This window comes from Solanum stenotomum, chromosome 1 (assembly GCF_019186545.1).
Source record: "Solanum stenotomum isolate F172 chromosome 1, ASM1918654v1, whole genome shotgun sequence".
NCBI lineage: Eukaryota > Viridiplantae > Streptophyta > Magnoliopsida > Solanales > Solanaceae > Solanum > Solanum stenotomum.
The window spans coordinates 15774903-15793263 of record NC_064282.1 but is presented as its reverse complement, the minus strand read 5'-3'; the positions used below and the strand labels follow the sequence as shown (position 1 = coordinate 15793263).

The window sequence follows — 18361 nt, the reverse complement described above, 5'->3', positions numbered from 1 at the left end:
GAAACTTCATGACACAAACTAGGAACACCAAGTGATTCTTGACAACATTTCAACATTGTAGTTTCCAGACATTTTATACATAATCTCAGATACAGTATGAAGTATTAGTAGAAACCTCATGACACTTTAAACTTTCATGAGTGCTTTTCTTACACAAATTACGAAAACTCGATATGTTTGAAACACCGATAAAGAGCAACAAGCATGAAAATTCACAAAAGAGAATGATACATTTCATGGCTTTAACATCCAAGGCATCCAATCTTCTTAGGGGCTTGTCCCGTAGCACGATACTTGGCAGCCATCTCCTCTGCTTTAAGAAGTTCTTCTCCTCGTCTGGCTTCAACCATAGCTCTCTTTTCCTCTGCCTCCATGTGAACTGCAGCTACTCTATTTTTAATCTTCTCTGCATATTCTGCTTTCTTTTGCTCTAGTTGTTCCTGCAAAATTTGTAGGAGGTTATCAACATCATTAAATATTTCTCTTGACAATGATAAATGTCGCATCCTATGCATTACCCATATTTTGGTCAGCATACGACTACAAAAAACAGTTTCTAAAGTCTTAAGTACCCTGTTTAGCTACTACTAACGTTTCTCGATATGCTAAAGGAAATAAGAGTCTTTAGATGACAACCTAGCTTGCAGCAAGAATGCGGTGTATCTCATGAAAGAATATCGCAGAATAGTTCAAAATGAGACATCTTCCACAATATATCATGTTTTCAAGTATTTCCATGTTCAAAATTATTGAAGAAGCATGTATACTAGATTTCGAGCCTGGTTACCTCAAGTTTCTTCAGTTTAGCTTCAATATTTGCTTTCTTGGTGTTCTCCCATGTTCCAACTGAAGAGAGCTTCTTTTCGGCCCTATTCAATAATAAAGCAAGGTGAAGATGACTTCGGTTATTGAATTGGCAAAAGCCATTTGAGTATAGATGAATGGTATATCAATGTCGGGCTCAAAATTTAGAACATCTCCTAGATTCATTCCACTAGTAAATGAATATCTATACAAATGTTTGCATTTTGAACCATAAAAGGTGGACTAGAACATGAAAACATGTTTAAGATAACAATAAAAATAATAGAGGATGCAACCAAATGTTGTGCAACTTCAAAAGTGACGATATCCATATAGGGAATGAAGTTTTTGTCTGTACATTTCTCTTGAATAACACAGCAAGTTAGAAATCTTACTTGTTATTCACCTTGCTTTTTTCACTTTCTTCCCATGCCTTGATATAGGAATTCTTTTTCTCTGTTTCAAGGTGTGCGAGAGCAACATCTGGCAAAAAAAAATGAATGAACTTGTTAACTGCTGAGAGTGAGATGTGACCGGCTCTAATAAACTTATTCCTTTGAGGTATTTTGTCACATAACAGGATAAGCTCCAACCGAAGTTGCCTAAGCAAGCTATTAAATGCATTCTTCATGAAATATTTCAATATGCAATATAAGCACATCCCTATATACTTAGAAAAGTTTCAAGAGCTAATATTGGTGCATACCTCTGTCGAGGGATCCCTTTGAACTTTTCTTTGTAGAAGAGTCAGGCTCTGACAAAATCAGTAAATGAGAATATATCATCAGTCGCGGAATATTTCCCTCGAGACACAAGCAGTTCATATATGTGCTTTCTCTACAACTTTTCAATCAGAAATTAGTAACAAATATCACAGAACTTCAAGAATGTAATCAGCTAAGTTAACACCAATGATGCCCCCAAGGCCTAGCTCGAGTGGCAAAAGGTGGAGGATTTGCAGCTTAGGTCGCAGGTTCAAGCCCCACACCACGCAAAGCGAAGCCAGGTATTTAAGTGGAGAAGGGTAGAGGGGCGGGCCCATTATACACCGAGTTTAGAAGCCTGTGATTGGTCCAAAGGGCGGGTCACAGACAGATTTCTCGGTTATCAAAAGAAAGAAAAAGTTAACACCAATGATCAGTTTGAAATGCATCAAATTTTCATCATAACAATACTAGGAGATACTATTATCAACTTTCTATTTAAATGAAGGTTAGTGTCCGAGTCCGTTTGTGTGCACCTCGATTATTCCATGTGGTACCTGCTATCCTACAAGTGCGCGTACCAAGTGACTCTACAGTAGGTATCACCTACCCGCCTTCACTACAATCATTATCTACCAATGATTCCCAGAGTACTAATTCTTTTGATTAAGGTAAACCAGAGTGGCCATCCACTAATTCTATTGATTAAAGTTTAAACCAGACTGGCCATCCACTAATTAAGCAAGGCATCTAATCATATTGATTTATTTTTGCCAAAAAGTAAAGGAGAGATGTTGGACCTATTAATGGTCATTAAAAAACAGTATACCAAGTCTTTCCAATAATTCAAAAGTTGTTAGGAGTATAAAGGCATCAAAATTAGTTGAGTCCAGCCAGATAGGAACAATAATAGAATTAGATGCCTCAACTGAAAATAGATCAATTAATAAAAACAAAGCAAACACAACTCCATCTTCAAGAATTTCAAATAAAGCGAAAAAATACTTGTAATAATATGTAGTAGCTGTATATGGGATCAAAATTCAAATCTATGATATTATTGACTATCTATTTTGAGATATTACTCTTTTAGATAAAATTTGATTGCATGTTGAGGTAAATTAGTAGAGTTAGATGATTTTGCTAGTTTTTAGAAATTGTGAGGTATAAACCATATTTTTTACTATTCTTTGCAAAAAGTATGGCAAAGCGAACTTCAACTTTGAAAATTCCAAATAAAGTGAATATTTTAATTTTCATATAAGCTATAACTCTATCATTTAATCATGATTAATTAATGTATATTTTTACCTCGATATATTACCTAATCAACCATGTTTAACTGATTTTTGTCTGCTGAAAAATTAACCTAAAACAGAATCGGGCAGTAAAAAAGATCATCTTTGAATGCTTTCTTTGTGATCTTCATATATTCAACAGAAACTTCAAACTTGTCCTTATTTATCAAACTTCTCCAAGCATAATAAAAAGAATTAAGTTAATACAAAGGTTTTAACCAAAAAAAATTAGAAGAATCTTAGCAATTCAGCTAATTGGCCGATATACCTACTTAAACTTTTACCTTCATATTGGTGAAAGTTCGATTAGAAAAATCTCAGTAGTTCAATTGGTTAGCTACGTACCTACTTAAACTTTTACCTTCATATTGGTGAAAGTTCGATTAGAAAAATCTCAATAGTTCAATTGATTGGCTACGTACCTACTTAAACTTTTACCTTCATATTGGTGATTGGTTGGCTACGTACCTACTTAAACTTTTACCTTCATATTAGTGAAGGTTCGATTAGAAGAATCTCACGGTAGCTCAATTGGTTGGCTACCTACTCAAGCTTTTACCTTATTCCTTATTGATGATAAGGGTTCGATTCTCCACCCCATTTCCAATATAGTGTTTTAGACCAACGATTTAACAATGAATAAACGAAATAAAAGGGATATATATATATATGGGTCATACCAATATTTAACAGGCACAAATTGGAGTTTTAGAATTTGACAATAATTAAAACAGAGATATATAGAGCTTTAGAATTTGAGGAATAATTACTTGTTGGAGGAAGAGTAGCAAGAGCTTTAGAGTCATCAGTTTTAGCCATGGCAGGAGGAGGTGGTAATTCTGGTTGAGGTTGAGCTGCAACTGCAGTAGCTTCTGTCATTCTTATAATTGAAATTAAATGTATGTATATAGTGAAAGAAGAAGGAATCAATCAACAAAAGGGAAATGGAAACTAATATCTGGAGATTCCAACTTTTTGTTGGATAGGTTAAAAAGAAAGGAAAAAGAGAGTAGTAGTGAAGAAAATTGGATAATTTGGTATCAATGAATCAACGGAAGCAGTGTTGGGGACGTGTCCGCATGTGGGATTGTCGGCAGACTTCCCTATTACGTTTATAATACTACTCACTCCCAGAGTCCCTGTCAATTTAATTATCTTAATTAATTGAACATAACAAGAAAACATATACCTTATTTTATATGTTTTATAGCTTGATTTATCACAAAGTTAAAAAAAATTTAAAAAAAAAAATTTATGATCTAAAATACTAAGTGATAAAAATATGTATCGTCCGGGCCGGATCAACCCTTGGGTAAGGGGTGTCAAGTGATAGTGACAGAGAGGCGTATTCAGGATTTTAAGATGATAGGTGTATTATTTCGAAAATGTGGTAAGATATAAATTTGATCGATATAATATTTAGATTCTTATCACTGAAAATCATTAAAAAATTTAATTTATAGGTCTAAAATTATTTTTTATATATCCAAATCACTTAGAGAGGTATTACCGAATTTTAGAAAGGAAAATAAAACAAGATGAATAAAAGATTCAAATTTGTAGCCTCACTTAGAAAGGTGCGTCCAATCACCATCACACGGCATTATATGATACTTCAAGTGTGGGTTCACACATCGATGTTTAATTTTTTTATAAAGAAATATAACACTACTATATAAATGAACCCAAAAGGCGGTCCAATGGTTTGGGCTTGGGACTTCCATGTTGGATGTCTCGAGTTCGAAACCCCTTGCTTTTGGGTTTGCCTTCTGGGTCGAGCTCATCGCACCGGGCTTGCCTAGTGTGGGTTACCTCTCCTATGTGGTTTGTTAGCTATTGCACAGGAACGGGAGTTTTACCCTATATGGTCAAATTTTGGCTATATATATAAATATTGATATCTCTCGACACAAGTTAAAAGTTTAGTCAAGTGGTTAAAGTGTTATGAATATTTCTTGGTCCTATTAAGCTCATAATTTTATAACAACCATGGGTCCGCGAAAAAGAAGAAGAAGAAGGTAAGTCATATGAGACGGGGTATAAAATTGGAAAACTTATGTAATAATATTGAAAGAGACCCTTTATTTTTAGAGTGATTAAAACGGGAAGTAACGAAGGGAGTGGTACTACTATAGGAGTATAGGATAACGAAATTCAATTAGCCTTCTAATATTTGTATTTAGTAATAAATACTAGCTAGAGTTGCCAATTTTACGTGAAACATATGCTAAACTACTCTCTCAAATTTCGATTGAGTTAAAAAGGTGTTCGATTGGTCAAATCAATTTTTAAGTGATTTTCAGAGTATTAGGATATTTTTAAAATATTTTTTAAAAAAAAGCAAAAGTTAAAAATAGATACCCCATTTTTCTTTTTCTTTTTTCCCTTAAAAGTTATTAAAATTTGTCTTTTCAAAAATTATTTTAAGAATTTATTTTTTATAAGTTAAGTCAAACGGACTTTTAAAGTGTGTGAGGGTGTAAAATAGTTCAAAATGGATTTTAACTAGTAATAATTCTAACAAGCTGTGTTGATTATATGATTTTTTTTTATTCTACCCACGTCAATATTAGATTACTGATCATAGTTTAATTATTTTTACAGTAACTACAACTAATCCTAAATTCTAATTCATAATTTTGTTATCCGATAATGAAGAAAGCTGTGCTTAAAAGTTCATATATGCGCAGTTTAGTTAAATTATTAAAAAAATAAAGAATACAATAAAATGGATACAATTCTTTTAAAACTAATTATAACGATAAATAGTTTGAAACAAGAAAAAACAACAAAATTAAGTTGGACCCGGTACTTTTACTTTATTAGAACACATAATCATTTTTAAGTACCCTATATAGTAATTGTTATCATATTAATTTTGACCAAACTGTCTACATATATATAGATTGAACCCACAAATTAGTAGGTAGACTCAAGCTAATAATTAGTATACCCTATAGTACCTAAATACTCCAATAGTCAAATTAATTGTCCCGTTTTACATTTTGAGAATCAACGTTTTATTTTTTAAAAACTATTTTTAAAAGAAATTCACATAACTTAGAAATAAAACAAGGTCGAAAATTGAAGATCATTAAGTTATATGCTTAATATACAACTTCTTTATCGATTGGTGAAGATTTGTCCACTTGAGGATGGAACCTCCTTTTGACGACAAAGTTTCCCATTACGTTAGCTAGTTATACTTTTAATTATTATTTTTTAAATATTTTTAACTTTCATTCATTTTTGTTTGTCTAGATTACAAAATATATTTGTGGTAATTGATTTTTAACTTTCAACAAGTCTCTTACAAAAGTTTTCATGTTTAGTGTGTAGTTTCTATATTTCTAGTTTTATATTACAAAAAAGCTTGTTAAATTTTAGGATATTAGTTTTCGAACACGTGTGTTGTACGTGTATTTTATGTTAATTAGTACAATTTTTTAAAAAATAAGAAATAAAATAAAAATTGTGTAGATGTAAAAATTTCAAAAGAAAACCAAGCAAAATAAGTCACATAATTCATATAAAACAAAATCTGAAGTTAAAAATGCAAACAATGAACAAAAAAGAGCAAAAGAGAAAAAAAAAATTATTAAAAGCAAAACAGGGGTTTTTCACAACTTAAAAGAAAAGTTAATTGAAGAAACTAATATAAAAAAGAATTTATCTTTATCCCAAAAAGTATTTTAAACATTTTAAAGAACAAAGCATTATAATAAATTGAAAATAAATCAAAGGCAAAAACTATTAATTTTATAGAAGTCAAAAGGATATGAAAAATTTCTTAACTGATGGAAACTAAAAAGAAGTAGAAGACAAAAGAGATTTGTAATGTCAAAACTAAAGAATTAAAGTGCAACTCTTGAAATTCAAATTATGTAATTAAAATATTAGTATTATTTAATTAGATATTTAATTGTTTTAATTAAGTGAAAGGGTTAAATAGTAATCCAGTTTTGAGGTAAGGAACTCCCCATTTTTAGTAATAGTAATATAATAATTGTAATAGTAGTAGTAATAAATATAATATAAATGATGATATGATATATTTATGTTGAAATATTCTTAAAGATAATATTTTGAAACGCTTCAAGCTACCAAAAAAAAGTTCTCTACAAATTATGTGATCAAGTCCTTTAAATTTTGAGCTTATTTTGTTTATTTATGCTGATTGTTTAACATTGAATTTGTTTGTTTATTCATGTGGCTGTAGTGTTGCCGTTGATTGATTTTTGTACATCAAATAATTTAACAAAGTATGGTCGTCGTTGTCAAATCATGAAGAATCCATCATTTTCTTTAATCTTCTTTTCCCCCCATTTCCTTTACTCGCTTTAGAAAGAAAAACTGACACCATAGCCAATGGACGAAAAAATTTATCATGGTAGAGGCCCAATCAATTAAAGTCGGGTGAGGCTTCATCCATTTTTTAACACGTGAATTATGGATCCATTCTTAAAATAAAGGCTGAAAAAAATTAAAAGTAAATAGTGAGGTCTATATATATTAAATGTTCATTTAAATCTAAGAGAGAGAAGATTTTAAATTTAGTGATGTAATTTTTGTTATGTTTTTGGGCTATTTGGTTGTCATTTTTAATAGAAAATATGATTATATAAAAATAATAATTAATTAACAAATACAAAAAAAATAACATAAAATGCACTTCTGACATTATCAAAATAAAAATATAAATCAAATTAAAAAATAAATACAAAAGAATTTGATTATTATAAAGACAAACACATGAATATGAATCAAGAGTCCAGAAGATTAATATCTATCATAATCTTTTTATTATTATTTTAAAATATGTATTTATATAGTTCATGTGAATCAAAGTGGTGAATTATTTACGAATAATTTAATAGTAAATAATAGAGTGAATTTTTCTATTATAATAAATCAATGTATGATCTTCTATAAGCGAACACACAAATAAAAAAAATATAATCTAAGTTCTCATATTTTCTTTATATCATTTATAAAATATTTTTTTTAAAAAAAACATTTTATGAAATTAAGACACGAGATTTTAAAATACTAATTTTTTATAGTTTCACTCTCTTCAATTCCTTAAAACTTTTCCAAAAAATTAAATTTAAATTTTTCGACACACCAACTTTGATTTTTCCTCAAATAAATAATGGCACAAAATATGATGTTATTTCTCGATTAACTAGAGTTTTTGAACAGTATTTCACTTCGAACAAAGCTCTACACAATACAAATCTTAAATTATCGCATTTTAATTCATATACCGAATTTCAAATAATAAAAAAAAAACACCATACAAAAATAAAATAAAATTATGTTAAGAGTTAAAAAGTAGTAGAAAAAAATGTTAGAAAGTATTTTGAAGAAAGAAAGAAAAAGTATAAAAAGAAAGAAGGTTAAAAATAGATGAGAAAAGGAAATGAAAGAAAGTGACATGTGGTCCCATAACATACACTTGGCAGCCAAACAACCCCTCACACAACTGACAATACTTGCACCTCGTGCAGGATAAAAATTTTCGCCAATGGACCACCTTTCAGTTAGGATTTATTGAACATTATACACGTGTCAATTAAAATACGGAAAATGACTAAAAAATACGCTTGAACTATTTGAAAAGGTTTAAATATACTCCTCATTCATTTATTGAGTTAAAAATACTCCTCGGTTCACCTTTTTGGTCCATTATTACCCTTAAAACTTTTTATTTTTAATTATTTTTATCATTATTTATTACGTGGCATCTTCTAATTGGATAAAACAAAATTCTAACCCATTAAATTTTACTTCATCCGCCCCGACCCATATCTATAGCCCCATGACCCAAACTCAATTAAAAAAAACATCTCTCTTTCTCACTAAAGCTATTTCAAAAACCACCCATCAACTACAAGAAGAAGCATTTTCAGCTGCTGTGTGAAAGCTTGAAGTTGATTATGATTGATTTTTGTGTATTTTTCTAACTTTTCTGTAATGATAATGTTTCAAGGTGACTTTATGATAACTCTTCTAAGAAAAAACAACTTATTCTGGTTTTTGAAGATTGTGAAAAAAAGAAGAAGCTATTTCAGGACCAAGTTAAAGAATCAAGCAACTTAATTTGATGTGTATGTTTCTTTCTTAAAAACCACGTATCAGCAATCCACGTCTCTGTCAATTTTTTAAAAGATGTTGTGGTGTTCTTGGGGTTCGTGGTGCAGGGAGAAAGTAAACTATCATAATATTATGCCCAAATACAGTTGTTAGCTAATCCTTTTTTATCAATTGATTAATTATGTAGCAGGGCATGTGGGTGATCATTGATATTAAGTGAAGTATATTGTTTTTCATGTAAAAAATTTTGGTACACAATTTTCATTCTTGCAAGAAGCTATTAGAATTAATGGAGAAAGAGAGGTTAATATAGCCTTTATTTTTAATGAGTTTTAATTAAATTGGGTTTTGGGTTATGGGCTATGGATATGGGTCAGTGGGCAGAGGAAAATCTAATGGGTTGGAATTTAGTTTTATCCAATAGGAAGATGCCATGTAATAAACATTAATAAAAATAAGGGAAAAAGGATAAATATACTCCAAATTATCGAAAATGGTATCTATATACCCTCTGTTATACTTTTAGGACTCTCATGTCCTTGCCGTCCAAAATTTGGAACATATGTACCTTTTCTACTAACGACGGGATGTGTCTCAATCTAAAATATCTATCCAAAATTTATTAAATTTTGACCCATAATTTTGAAGGCCCACCCAAAATAAATTTGAAGACCCACCCACTTGATACTCAAACCAATGATTGCTTCTGCAAAAACAATAATCCGAAAGAAAAACATCACTAAAATGCTAAAATACAATTGAAAATGTGTCATGAAAAGCTAAGAAGAAGAGAGGCATTAAAGAGGCAGTGGTTTACATTGAAGAAGATGAAATTGGAAAAGATTTCACTGAAGAAGAAGTGATTAATACATGAAAAAGGCAATGGCTGTTGTTGCCTTTTTTTTTTTTTTCATTTGGGTTAGTTGGTGCGTTATAATTTGGGAAAATTGTATATAATAGCAAACTATTAATTCAAATTAAATGCTATAAATATAGTTTGATTTAATTGTACCTCATAGCAAACTATTGCTATTTAACCTCTCTCCTGGTAATCTCGCTCGTCACTCTCGCTCTCTCCCTCGCCTCTCTCGTTTTTTATACAAACACAAGTGCATAAAGTGCGTTTGTGTTTGTATAAAGCGAGAGAAAATTGTATAACTACATATATTTTCGTTCCCCTCTCTCAGATCTCGCTCGCCACTCTCCCAGATCTCGATCTCGCTCTCTCACTCGCCTCTCTCACTTTATACAAAAACCGCAAATTGTATAAAATGCGTTTGTGTTTGTATAAAGCGAGAGAAAATTGTATATATACATATATTTTTGTTCCCCTCTCTCCCCTCTCCTAGATCTCGCTCTCTCACTTTATACAAAAACGCAAATGTATAAAATGCGTGAAAATTGTATATATACATATATTTTCGTTCTCCTCTCTCCCCTCTCCCAGATCTCACTCGCCACTCTCCCAGATCTCGCCTCTCTCACTTTATACAATTGATCTTTTTGTATATGTATACCAAAGCAGATTATACAACTGCTTTCTTTTGTATATGTATAGCGAAATATACATATTTATGTTTGCTATGGAGCGCAATTATGCAAAGTTTGCTATAGCATAAAAATATGAATTTTGTGTTTGCTATATGTGAAAGTTACTCTTATAGTTTTTCGTTTAGGTCAGTCCGTGGGTTATAATTTAGGTCAGGTGGTTAAATTATCCAGCTCACGGATATTTTAAATTTTGGGTTAAAAATTAAATAATTTTAGATGGGTCATTGAGATGATGCCACGTGTCTCGCCGTCTATCATAAGGGTATATACGTTCCAAATTTTGGACAATAAAGACATGAGAGTCCTAAAAGTATAACGGAGTGTAATTAAATACCATTTACGGTAGTTCGGGGGTATATTTGTCATTTTTCCCTAAAAATAATTAAAAAATAAAAGAGTGTTAGTTTTAAGGGTAAAAATGTACCAAAAAGGTGAACTGAGGGGTATTTTTAACCCAATAGGTGGATGAGGGGTATATTTGAACATTTTCAAATAGTTCAAGGGTATTTTTGGCCCTTTTCCGTTTAAAATATCGAAGAATTTTATGTGTGTTTTTGAGCTCAACGAAGGGTAGTCTGAGGGATAAATTTGTGAGGAACATAGGGTGAGTTAAAAACAATCGTTCCCTTTACAGATTTTTAAACTGACAAACTTCTAAAAAAACGTACACATAACTATTATTGATTTGATAAGCTTCAATCTTCTCTGCCTATTGTATTGGTATACTCCAATAAATATCGTCGATACACATGCATAAATTTACCAACTACTCATAATGTAGCTTATATGTATATTCTTCATGTGGAAACTGGAATTATAGAAGAAAATCTGTCACTAATTATTGATATTTTTATTTGATCAAAGATGAAAGATGGATTTGTCATATAGTCTTAGCATTATGGGCAAAAAAATATATATATATATAATTGATTGGACAATCTAAATTTCTATTATTGCCATACTACATTCAAGGATCTTTTTCATACCATTTTCAAACCATAACACCATTCCAGAAGAATTAAAATAATCGTTCCAACCCCTTAAGCTATAAATTATGGTCGGATGTTTGATATATGTATTAAATATATATAACAATGTATATACTCGGTATATATAGTATATGTATACCAACTAGAAAAAATAAACAGTAAATTTGACGGCTATTTCGGTAAAGGTCCAAACAAAAACTCAAGCTGGCTTTGTTGGGCCACAAGTTGATCTGTGAATTTTGCAAGATGCAATTTTTGGAGTTTGAAGTGTACATGAACATGGGCCGTATTTGAAGCATTGTCTGACATTATAAGCCCATAGAATTAATGTTGCGTATATTTGTGTAGTTTAAAATTGTATAATTGTTATCATCGGACTACCTTTTTGGTTCTCTTGTCAACCTTCTTACATTGGCTTGTTCTGGAAGATTCCATCAGAGTGAATTTTTATAACGTTTCGTATGAAGGAAAATATTTTCGATGGAAAGTATTTTTCTAGAAAATGTTGTGTGAGTTTCTTACTTATTTTATAGTATTCCATAAGTAAGAAAAGAAATATCATTTGAAAAATATTTATATGTAATCAAACAAAAAACACTACGTGACGCGGGATTAGATAAGGGGGGAGGGTTCGGGGGTGATAGGGTTGAGATGGTCAAGGGGTGGGGATCGTAAATGTTGGGTGAGTGGGAAGAGACAATGAATCTGGAATGTCATTAATAAAACTTGTTTTTCTTACTTTCATTAGAGAAGTCATTTTCCTGTATTTTGATTTTTGGCCCTATTAATGCATTATACACGTGAAAGGATGTTATAAATATTGTGATGTTGCTTAATGACAAACTTTGCAGGGAATGACCTTGTCAAAGTCAAATTCTTAGTTAATTTCATTTGGAGGCTTAATCACATGTTTACAGTTTAGTTCCACATTAATTGAATTGCTTAGTTCTCACTAAAAGTTTAACAGGCTAATCGGCTTCCAAATTACTTCACACAAAATCCTCCTAAATCCTAAATGGCCTTTTTAAGTAACTTCTTAGTATATTGACCAAGTCTTTAATTATCCACTTGGCTATATTTGCAATAAATTATACCACACACATAGCTTAATACGGAAAACAAATGATTCAACATCTGCTATATATATACATTAAAAAATAATTTTAACCCCGACTTTGACCCATCTCATTCACAAGTTACAACATTCTACTACATGAAACTTACTTTTGGTTCACAATTATTTCACTTGTTCTTAAAGGATGTGCATTTTGCATTTTCATTCAATTATTTAGGTTGAAATCATGCTTATAATACTCACCTACACTACACGCATGAGTTAAAATGTAACGTTAATCACGCAAGAAATTCATGGGCATCAATAATAGTGCTTTGAGGTATTGTCACTATGATTAATTTGAAATTTGTAGCTGCGTTGATTAATTACTATGATCCTCGAGAATCGACCCTTACCCCTACCCAACCTGTTAAAAATTTAAAATTATATGCACCCAATATTTATATCAAATCATACTAATCATAATTAATTAAATTTAGGTACAAAATATGTATTAATTAATTAACTACGGTTTAGTGATTATAAAAATAAACTATGTAAAGGCATGCTTCATGTACGTACTCATAACGTTAATATAAACTGACTACATTTAAGTAATCCCGCAAAAGAAAAGAAAAATTGGAACCTTTTTTGTATAATAACATTATCGTATTTGATGGTTGTAGGACTTCAAAATGTATGATTATATCACCAAAGGATGTGGTGCAGTAGATGAGTATGCTCCTCTCTTAAATAGAGCTTTTGGGTGTGGAAAATCTAAGTTATAGTCTTTCAATGTATGATTTTGACGCAATAGATGAGTCTGCTTCTCCCTTAAATAGAGCTCTTGGGTGTGGAAAATCCTTACCAAGGAGTAGGAAGCGCTTTTCCCCAATGGGACCTTATATAATGTGAATTCAAATATAGTCGAATTCCATGCTGATATCGAACCCAGATAAAAAAAATAAAATAAAATATATGATTATAATAAGGGAACTGGAAAATCTAAATTTGTCAACATTAATTAATTACTGTTATTGTACTTTAGGCCTCATATATAATAGGGGAAGGTAAGGCCTAATAAGGATTGTACCTTACCATCCACCAAGTGGGTAAAAATAATTAATATGGGATTTATATTATTACTTATTAGTGTTCAAATTGGAGAAAAATGAAAATAAGAATTTCCATAAGTAGCTTAATTAGTCTCCAATTTATTTATTTTTGAAAAGTCCAGTGGCAATTAAATTTGCCTGAAGTTACATTTAATTTTCCCTTTTCCATTGCCAAAAATTGGACTCAGTCAGAGTTGGACGTATACTTCACAATCAAGATTTTTCTTCACTACTCTATTAGCTAGGCCCTAGCAAGCACCTATTTTTCTTTAAAGTTTGGCGTGAAATTTTCTTTTTAAATTAAAAGACGGAGCTAGTAGTTTAGTAGATTTTGTTCAAACAATATATTTGTGTTAATAAATCTATTAAATATATATAAAATATTAAATTTAGAACCTAGTTATTAATATCATATAAAATTTAGAATACATAAAATTAAAATTCTAGCTTCGCCTGACCGCTTACCTACAATTGCAAGGAAATTAGCATAAATAAATTTGTGGGTGTTAAATAATGTGTTTGCCTTATTGTATTCTTTCGAGACTTTAAGAAAATATTGTCAGTTTCAACTTATCACAAAATTAAGTAACCCCAACATGTGAGCATTTTTTTTTTATGTGAGGACTAATACTTTATTCTCTCATTAATTATTATTATAATTTCTCTTAGCTTGATGAATATTCCTTCTAACAAAAGCCATTAATTTTGGTAAGTTACTTACTATATATTAATATATACTGATTCACTTCTCTTGTGAAGAAAACCTACACCTCTTTCCCCTCCACAAAAAAAATAAAAAATCACCCAAACTAGAAACACCTATATATTCTATTAAGTGCATTGCAAATATATATATATATAAGTTGTGGCAAAAATTATGAAAGAAAAGAATGAGAAGTTGAAGAATGAATTTTGGCTAAGGCCAGCATTTCAAAACAATTCACCAAAATGGAAATATTTCAAGAAGAAAACTACAACAACCTTAATGAAATCGTTGACTCTATTCTTCTTTCTGCTCGTAGTTTCTCTCTTGTTCTTCGCGGGATGGTTTGATCTTGTAAGTCTCCATTCTCCTTTTCATATATGTTTTTACTCTCTTTTTTCATAAATATTTTTTTGAATCAGCTTTCACGTACCTTCACTTTGTTTTTTTTAGTAATCTCTGCTTTATTACCTTAAATGTCATTTTAATGCATTGAAATAAATTGCGTTAAAAGACATGTAAGCAAATTAATAGCTACCTGCCATATAGTATCAGTCAAGTTAATGAATTTGATATTGAACCTCCGCCCCTAATGTTTTTTCTTTTAAAAAAATATATAAATAAATAAAATTATGGAGAGGGGGCTTTATAATTACCTCCATTGATTCAAGTACCTCTATAAATTCGACAAAATTCAATAAATTTAACTTAAACTTATATATATTTGTATTTTACATTTAATATGTATAAACAATTTATCAAGAATTCAATGACTTATCTTTTCTAAAATTCAAACTCATTGACTTTATCCTTGACAAATTAAAGAATGAATTAAGTAAACGTTTTTTTGTTTGTTTTTGTTTATGGAAATAAATGCATGACAATTTTTTTATTTCTTCTTTTTGTGCTTCTTTAGGTTACAGTCTTATAGACATGTAGAGTTCGGTCAACTAGTTTATCAACATGAGTGAAATATACACACCATATACATTTTGTTAAACTAGTTGGCCAATCGAAGTGTTTAGGATCGTAATTATATATCCCATTTAAAATTTCCAATGATTTTATTTAATTATTATTTCTTTAAATTTGTGCAGGCAAAATACACTAGTCATTTCTACAAAAAAGTAGCAGCCCCAACAATCCAACCTCAAATTCTTGAATTCCCTTTGGATTGTAGTGCATGGAATCAATCCAATAAATGTCCAATTAATTACCCTACTTCTTATAAACCCTTAAACCCTAATAACTCAACATGTCCTGAGTATTTTAGATGGATTCATGAAGATTTAAAGCCATGGAAAGAGACAGGAATTACTAGGGAAATGTTGGAAAAAGGAAAAAGAAATGCACATTTTAGGTTAATTATATTGGATGGCAAAATTTATGTTGAAAAATATAACACAAAGAAATTTATTCAAACTAGACATTTGTACACTATGTATGGAATTGTACAACTACTAAGGTGGTACCCTGGAAAATTACCTAATTTGGAGATCATGTTTGATACCGATGACCGGCCGGTCGTCCGATCGAAAGACTACCGGAAACCTAACTCCGACCCACCACCGTTGTTCCGATACTGTTCAGATTGGCATAGTTTGGATATTGTCTTCCCGGATTGGTCGTTTTGGGGCTGGTAATTAATTACTACCTTTCTTTACCTTTGCAGTTCGTCATTTTTATCTGTCATTTAAGATTTTAATACAATACACCTTTTACACATAATTTGGATTTTTTTTTTCCCTTTTAAAAAAATAAATAAAATACGCAGATTTTATGAAATTGTGTTTTTTGGTCTTGCTAGAGAGATAAGACAAAACATTGTAGTGTGTTTGACGTAAACGATTGAATTTTGGTTTGAGTCTTCCAAAGTTCTAATTATTTATGACTTTGACCATGTGTTATATTATTTTATTTTATTTTATTTTCGATCGTCCTAATTTTGCTGGCAAAATTAATTATAAATATAGAACTCATACAGTACAAGAAATTAAATGTTGACTTTTGAGGCTGATTAAAAATTGTTGACTAATTAGGACATGATTATTTATGGTTATTTTTGTAGGGCTGAGACAAATATAAGGCCATGGAGAAGTGTGATTAAGGAGATAAAAGAAGGTAACAAAAGAACAAAATGGAAGGATAGGGTACCCTTTGCTTATTGGAAGGGAAATCCACATGTTTCACCAATTAGAAAAGATCTCATGAAGTGTAATATTACTGACAAACAAAACTTTCATACTCTCTTATATGTCCAGGTTTGTACTCTCAATTTAGTTCTCAAAATTTGCATCATCATAACTAGTGTCGCTAAAATTAGCCTGTGAAAATATAATTCATCTAATATATATCGAGTTTGGATGGGTTGTCATTTGTTTGATCATTTATCAACTTAACACATCTTAAACATATCTTATCTAAAAGTTGTGTTGATTATTGGGCCAAGTATGAATTTCAAAGAGATCATAAGAAATTTTGTCAAAATATTTAAATGAATAATTTTTTTTGTTGCTTGATATGTTATATAAAGCTATAATAAAGAAGAATATTTTAAATTATTATTTTTTGCTAATAAATAAATTTAGAAAAACAACTAGAACAAAACTCGATAAGAGTTTGGGCGTGTTTGGACTTGACCCATTATTTTGTCTAGCTTGACGCTATTCTCGACTCAACTAATTTTGTACGAATTGGACAATGACTCATTTGTTGATTCAATCCATCTTACCCTCTCCAAATTCAGCCCTAGTCACCCAATTGTCAATGATAACTTTTTGTTTCCTCTCTTTGTTTTTGTTTTTTATATGAAAAATAAAGTAATAGATGGAAGTCTATCGTAAATCAATTTAATTACTTTTGATTCATAATGTATAATAGTAGAATCTTAATAGTTCAACTAGTTAGCTACATGAATTTTCGAGGGTTTGATTCCCCACCTTCTAATTAACAGAGTTTATTGTTCAATGACAAATCCTCAGGACTGGGATGATCAATCCAAAAAGGGTTTCAAGGAATCAGATCTTGCAAATCAATGCACCCATAGGTATTGCCATATTTCTATTTTATTGTCTCCTTTAATTAAAACTAAAAAAAAAATAGTTTTAAATTTTATTGGGGTGTAGATTGTAAATTTGAAATATTTGTTGTGGGTTGATTGCAGATATAAAATATATGTGGAAGGATGGGCATGGTCAGTGAGTGAAAAATACATTTTGGCTTGTGATTCACCAACATTGTACATAAAACCTCATTACCATGATTTCTTCATGAGAGGAATGATTCCTCAACAACATTATTGGCCCATTAGAGAAAATAATAAATGTGGTTCCCTCAACTTTGCTGTTCAATGGGGCAACAATCACACTCACGAGGTACAATTACTTATTTATAATGACAATATAATAACTATATGCTACATTATTAAGTACAACGTATATAGTTAGTTGATGAGACTTGAAGGGGAGCCTTGAAACAACAATAGAGTTACGTTGTCTCCGAGTGACCTATAGGTCACATGTTCGGGCCGTGAAGCAAGCAACTAATAATTATGTTTGCATTAGGATAGAGTGTGCATCATACATTTTTGTAGACCAGGCTGCCCCTAGTCGATAAGACTTAAGTTATTGAGTAAATGACTCATTTTTTTAACAATTTTATTATTATTATGTTGTCAGGCAGAGGCAATTGGGAAGGCAGGAAGTGATTTCATTCATGAAGATATGAAGATGGAATATGTATTTGATTACATATTTCATTTGTTAAATGAATATGCAAAGTTGCTAAAATTTGAACCAAAAATTCCATCAGAGGCAGTTGAAATATGTTCAGAATCATTGGCATGCACTTCACAAGGTATATGGAGAAAATTCATGGAAGAAGGGTTAGAGAAATCTCCTAGTTATACAAATCCATGTACACTTCCTCCACCTTATGAACCTCAAGAAATCAAATCATTTGTTGAACAAAAGATAAAAGCCACACAACAAGTGGAGGCATGGGAAAATGAGTTTTGGAGTAACCAAAACAACAAGCAATTGGTATAGC

General features: G+C 30.7%; 2 protein-coding genes across 2 annotated transcripts; one reads left to right on the top strand and one right to left on the bottom strand.

The window, feature by feature from the left end:
- Positions 1-32: 32 nt before the first annotated feature.
- Positions 33-3896, bottom strand: LOC125872579 (remorin 1.4-like). Its single transcript, XM_049553332.1, has 5 exons — positions 3577-3896; positions 1511-1558; positions 1200-1287; positions 788-869; positions 33-440 (listed from the first exon to the last, which is right to left on the bottom strand). Exons 1-5 carry the CDS (start codon positions 3683-3685, stop codon positions 243-245), a joined length of 525 nt encoding a protein of 174 aa, XP_049409289.1. The 5' UTR covers positions 3686-3896; the 3' UTR covers positions 33-242.
- Positions 3897-14456: 10560 nt separating this feature from the next.
- Positions 14457-18361, top strand: LOC125853886 (uncharacterized). The gene is made up of 6 exons (XM_049533635.1): positions 14457-14668; positions 15412-15953; positions 16383-16575; positions 17296-17360; positions 17478-17688; positions 17992-18361. The coding sequence occupies exons 1-6, from the start codon at positions 14489-14491 to the stop codon at positions 18358-18360; spliced, it is 1560 nt and encodes a 519-aa protein (XP_049389592.1). The 5' UTR covers positions 14457-14488; the 3' UTR covers position 18361.

Excerpts from the sequence above, each read along its gene's own strand:
- LOC125872579 (XM_049553332.1), bottom strand. The coding sequence starts at position 3,685 with ATGACAGAAGCTACTGCAGTTGCAGCTCAACCTCAACCAGAATTACCA. Across the intron at positions 1,288-1,510 it reads AAAGGGATCCCTCGACAGAG|ATGTTGCTCTCGCACACCTT; the intron begins GTATGCACCAAT and ends TTTTTTTGCCAG. Across the intron at positions 441-787 it reads CTAAACTGAAGAAACTTGAG|GAACAACTAGAGCAAAAGAA; the intron begins GTAACCAGGCTC and ends CAAATTTTGCAG.
- LOC125853886 (XM_049533635.1), top strand. The coding sequence starts at position 14,489 with ATGAAAGAAAAGAATGAGAAGTTGAAGAATGAATTTTGGCTAAGGCCA. Across the intron at positions 15,954-16,382 it reads GATTGGTCGTTTTGGGGCTG|GGCTGAGACAAATATAAGGC; the intron begins GTAATTAATTAC and ends TTATTTTTGTAG. Across the intron at positions 16,576-17,295 it reads ATACTCTCTTATATGTCCAG|GACTGGGATGATCAATCCAA; the intron begins GTTTGTACTCTC and ends ACAAATCCTCAG.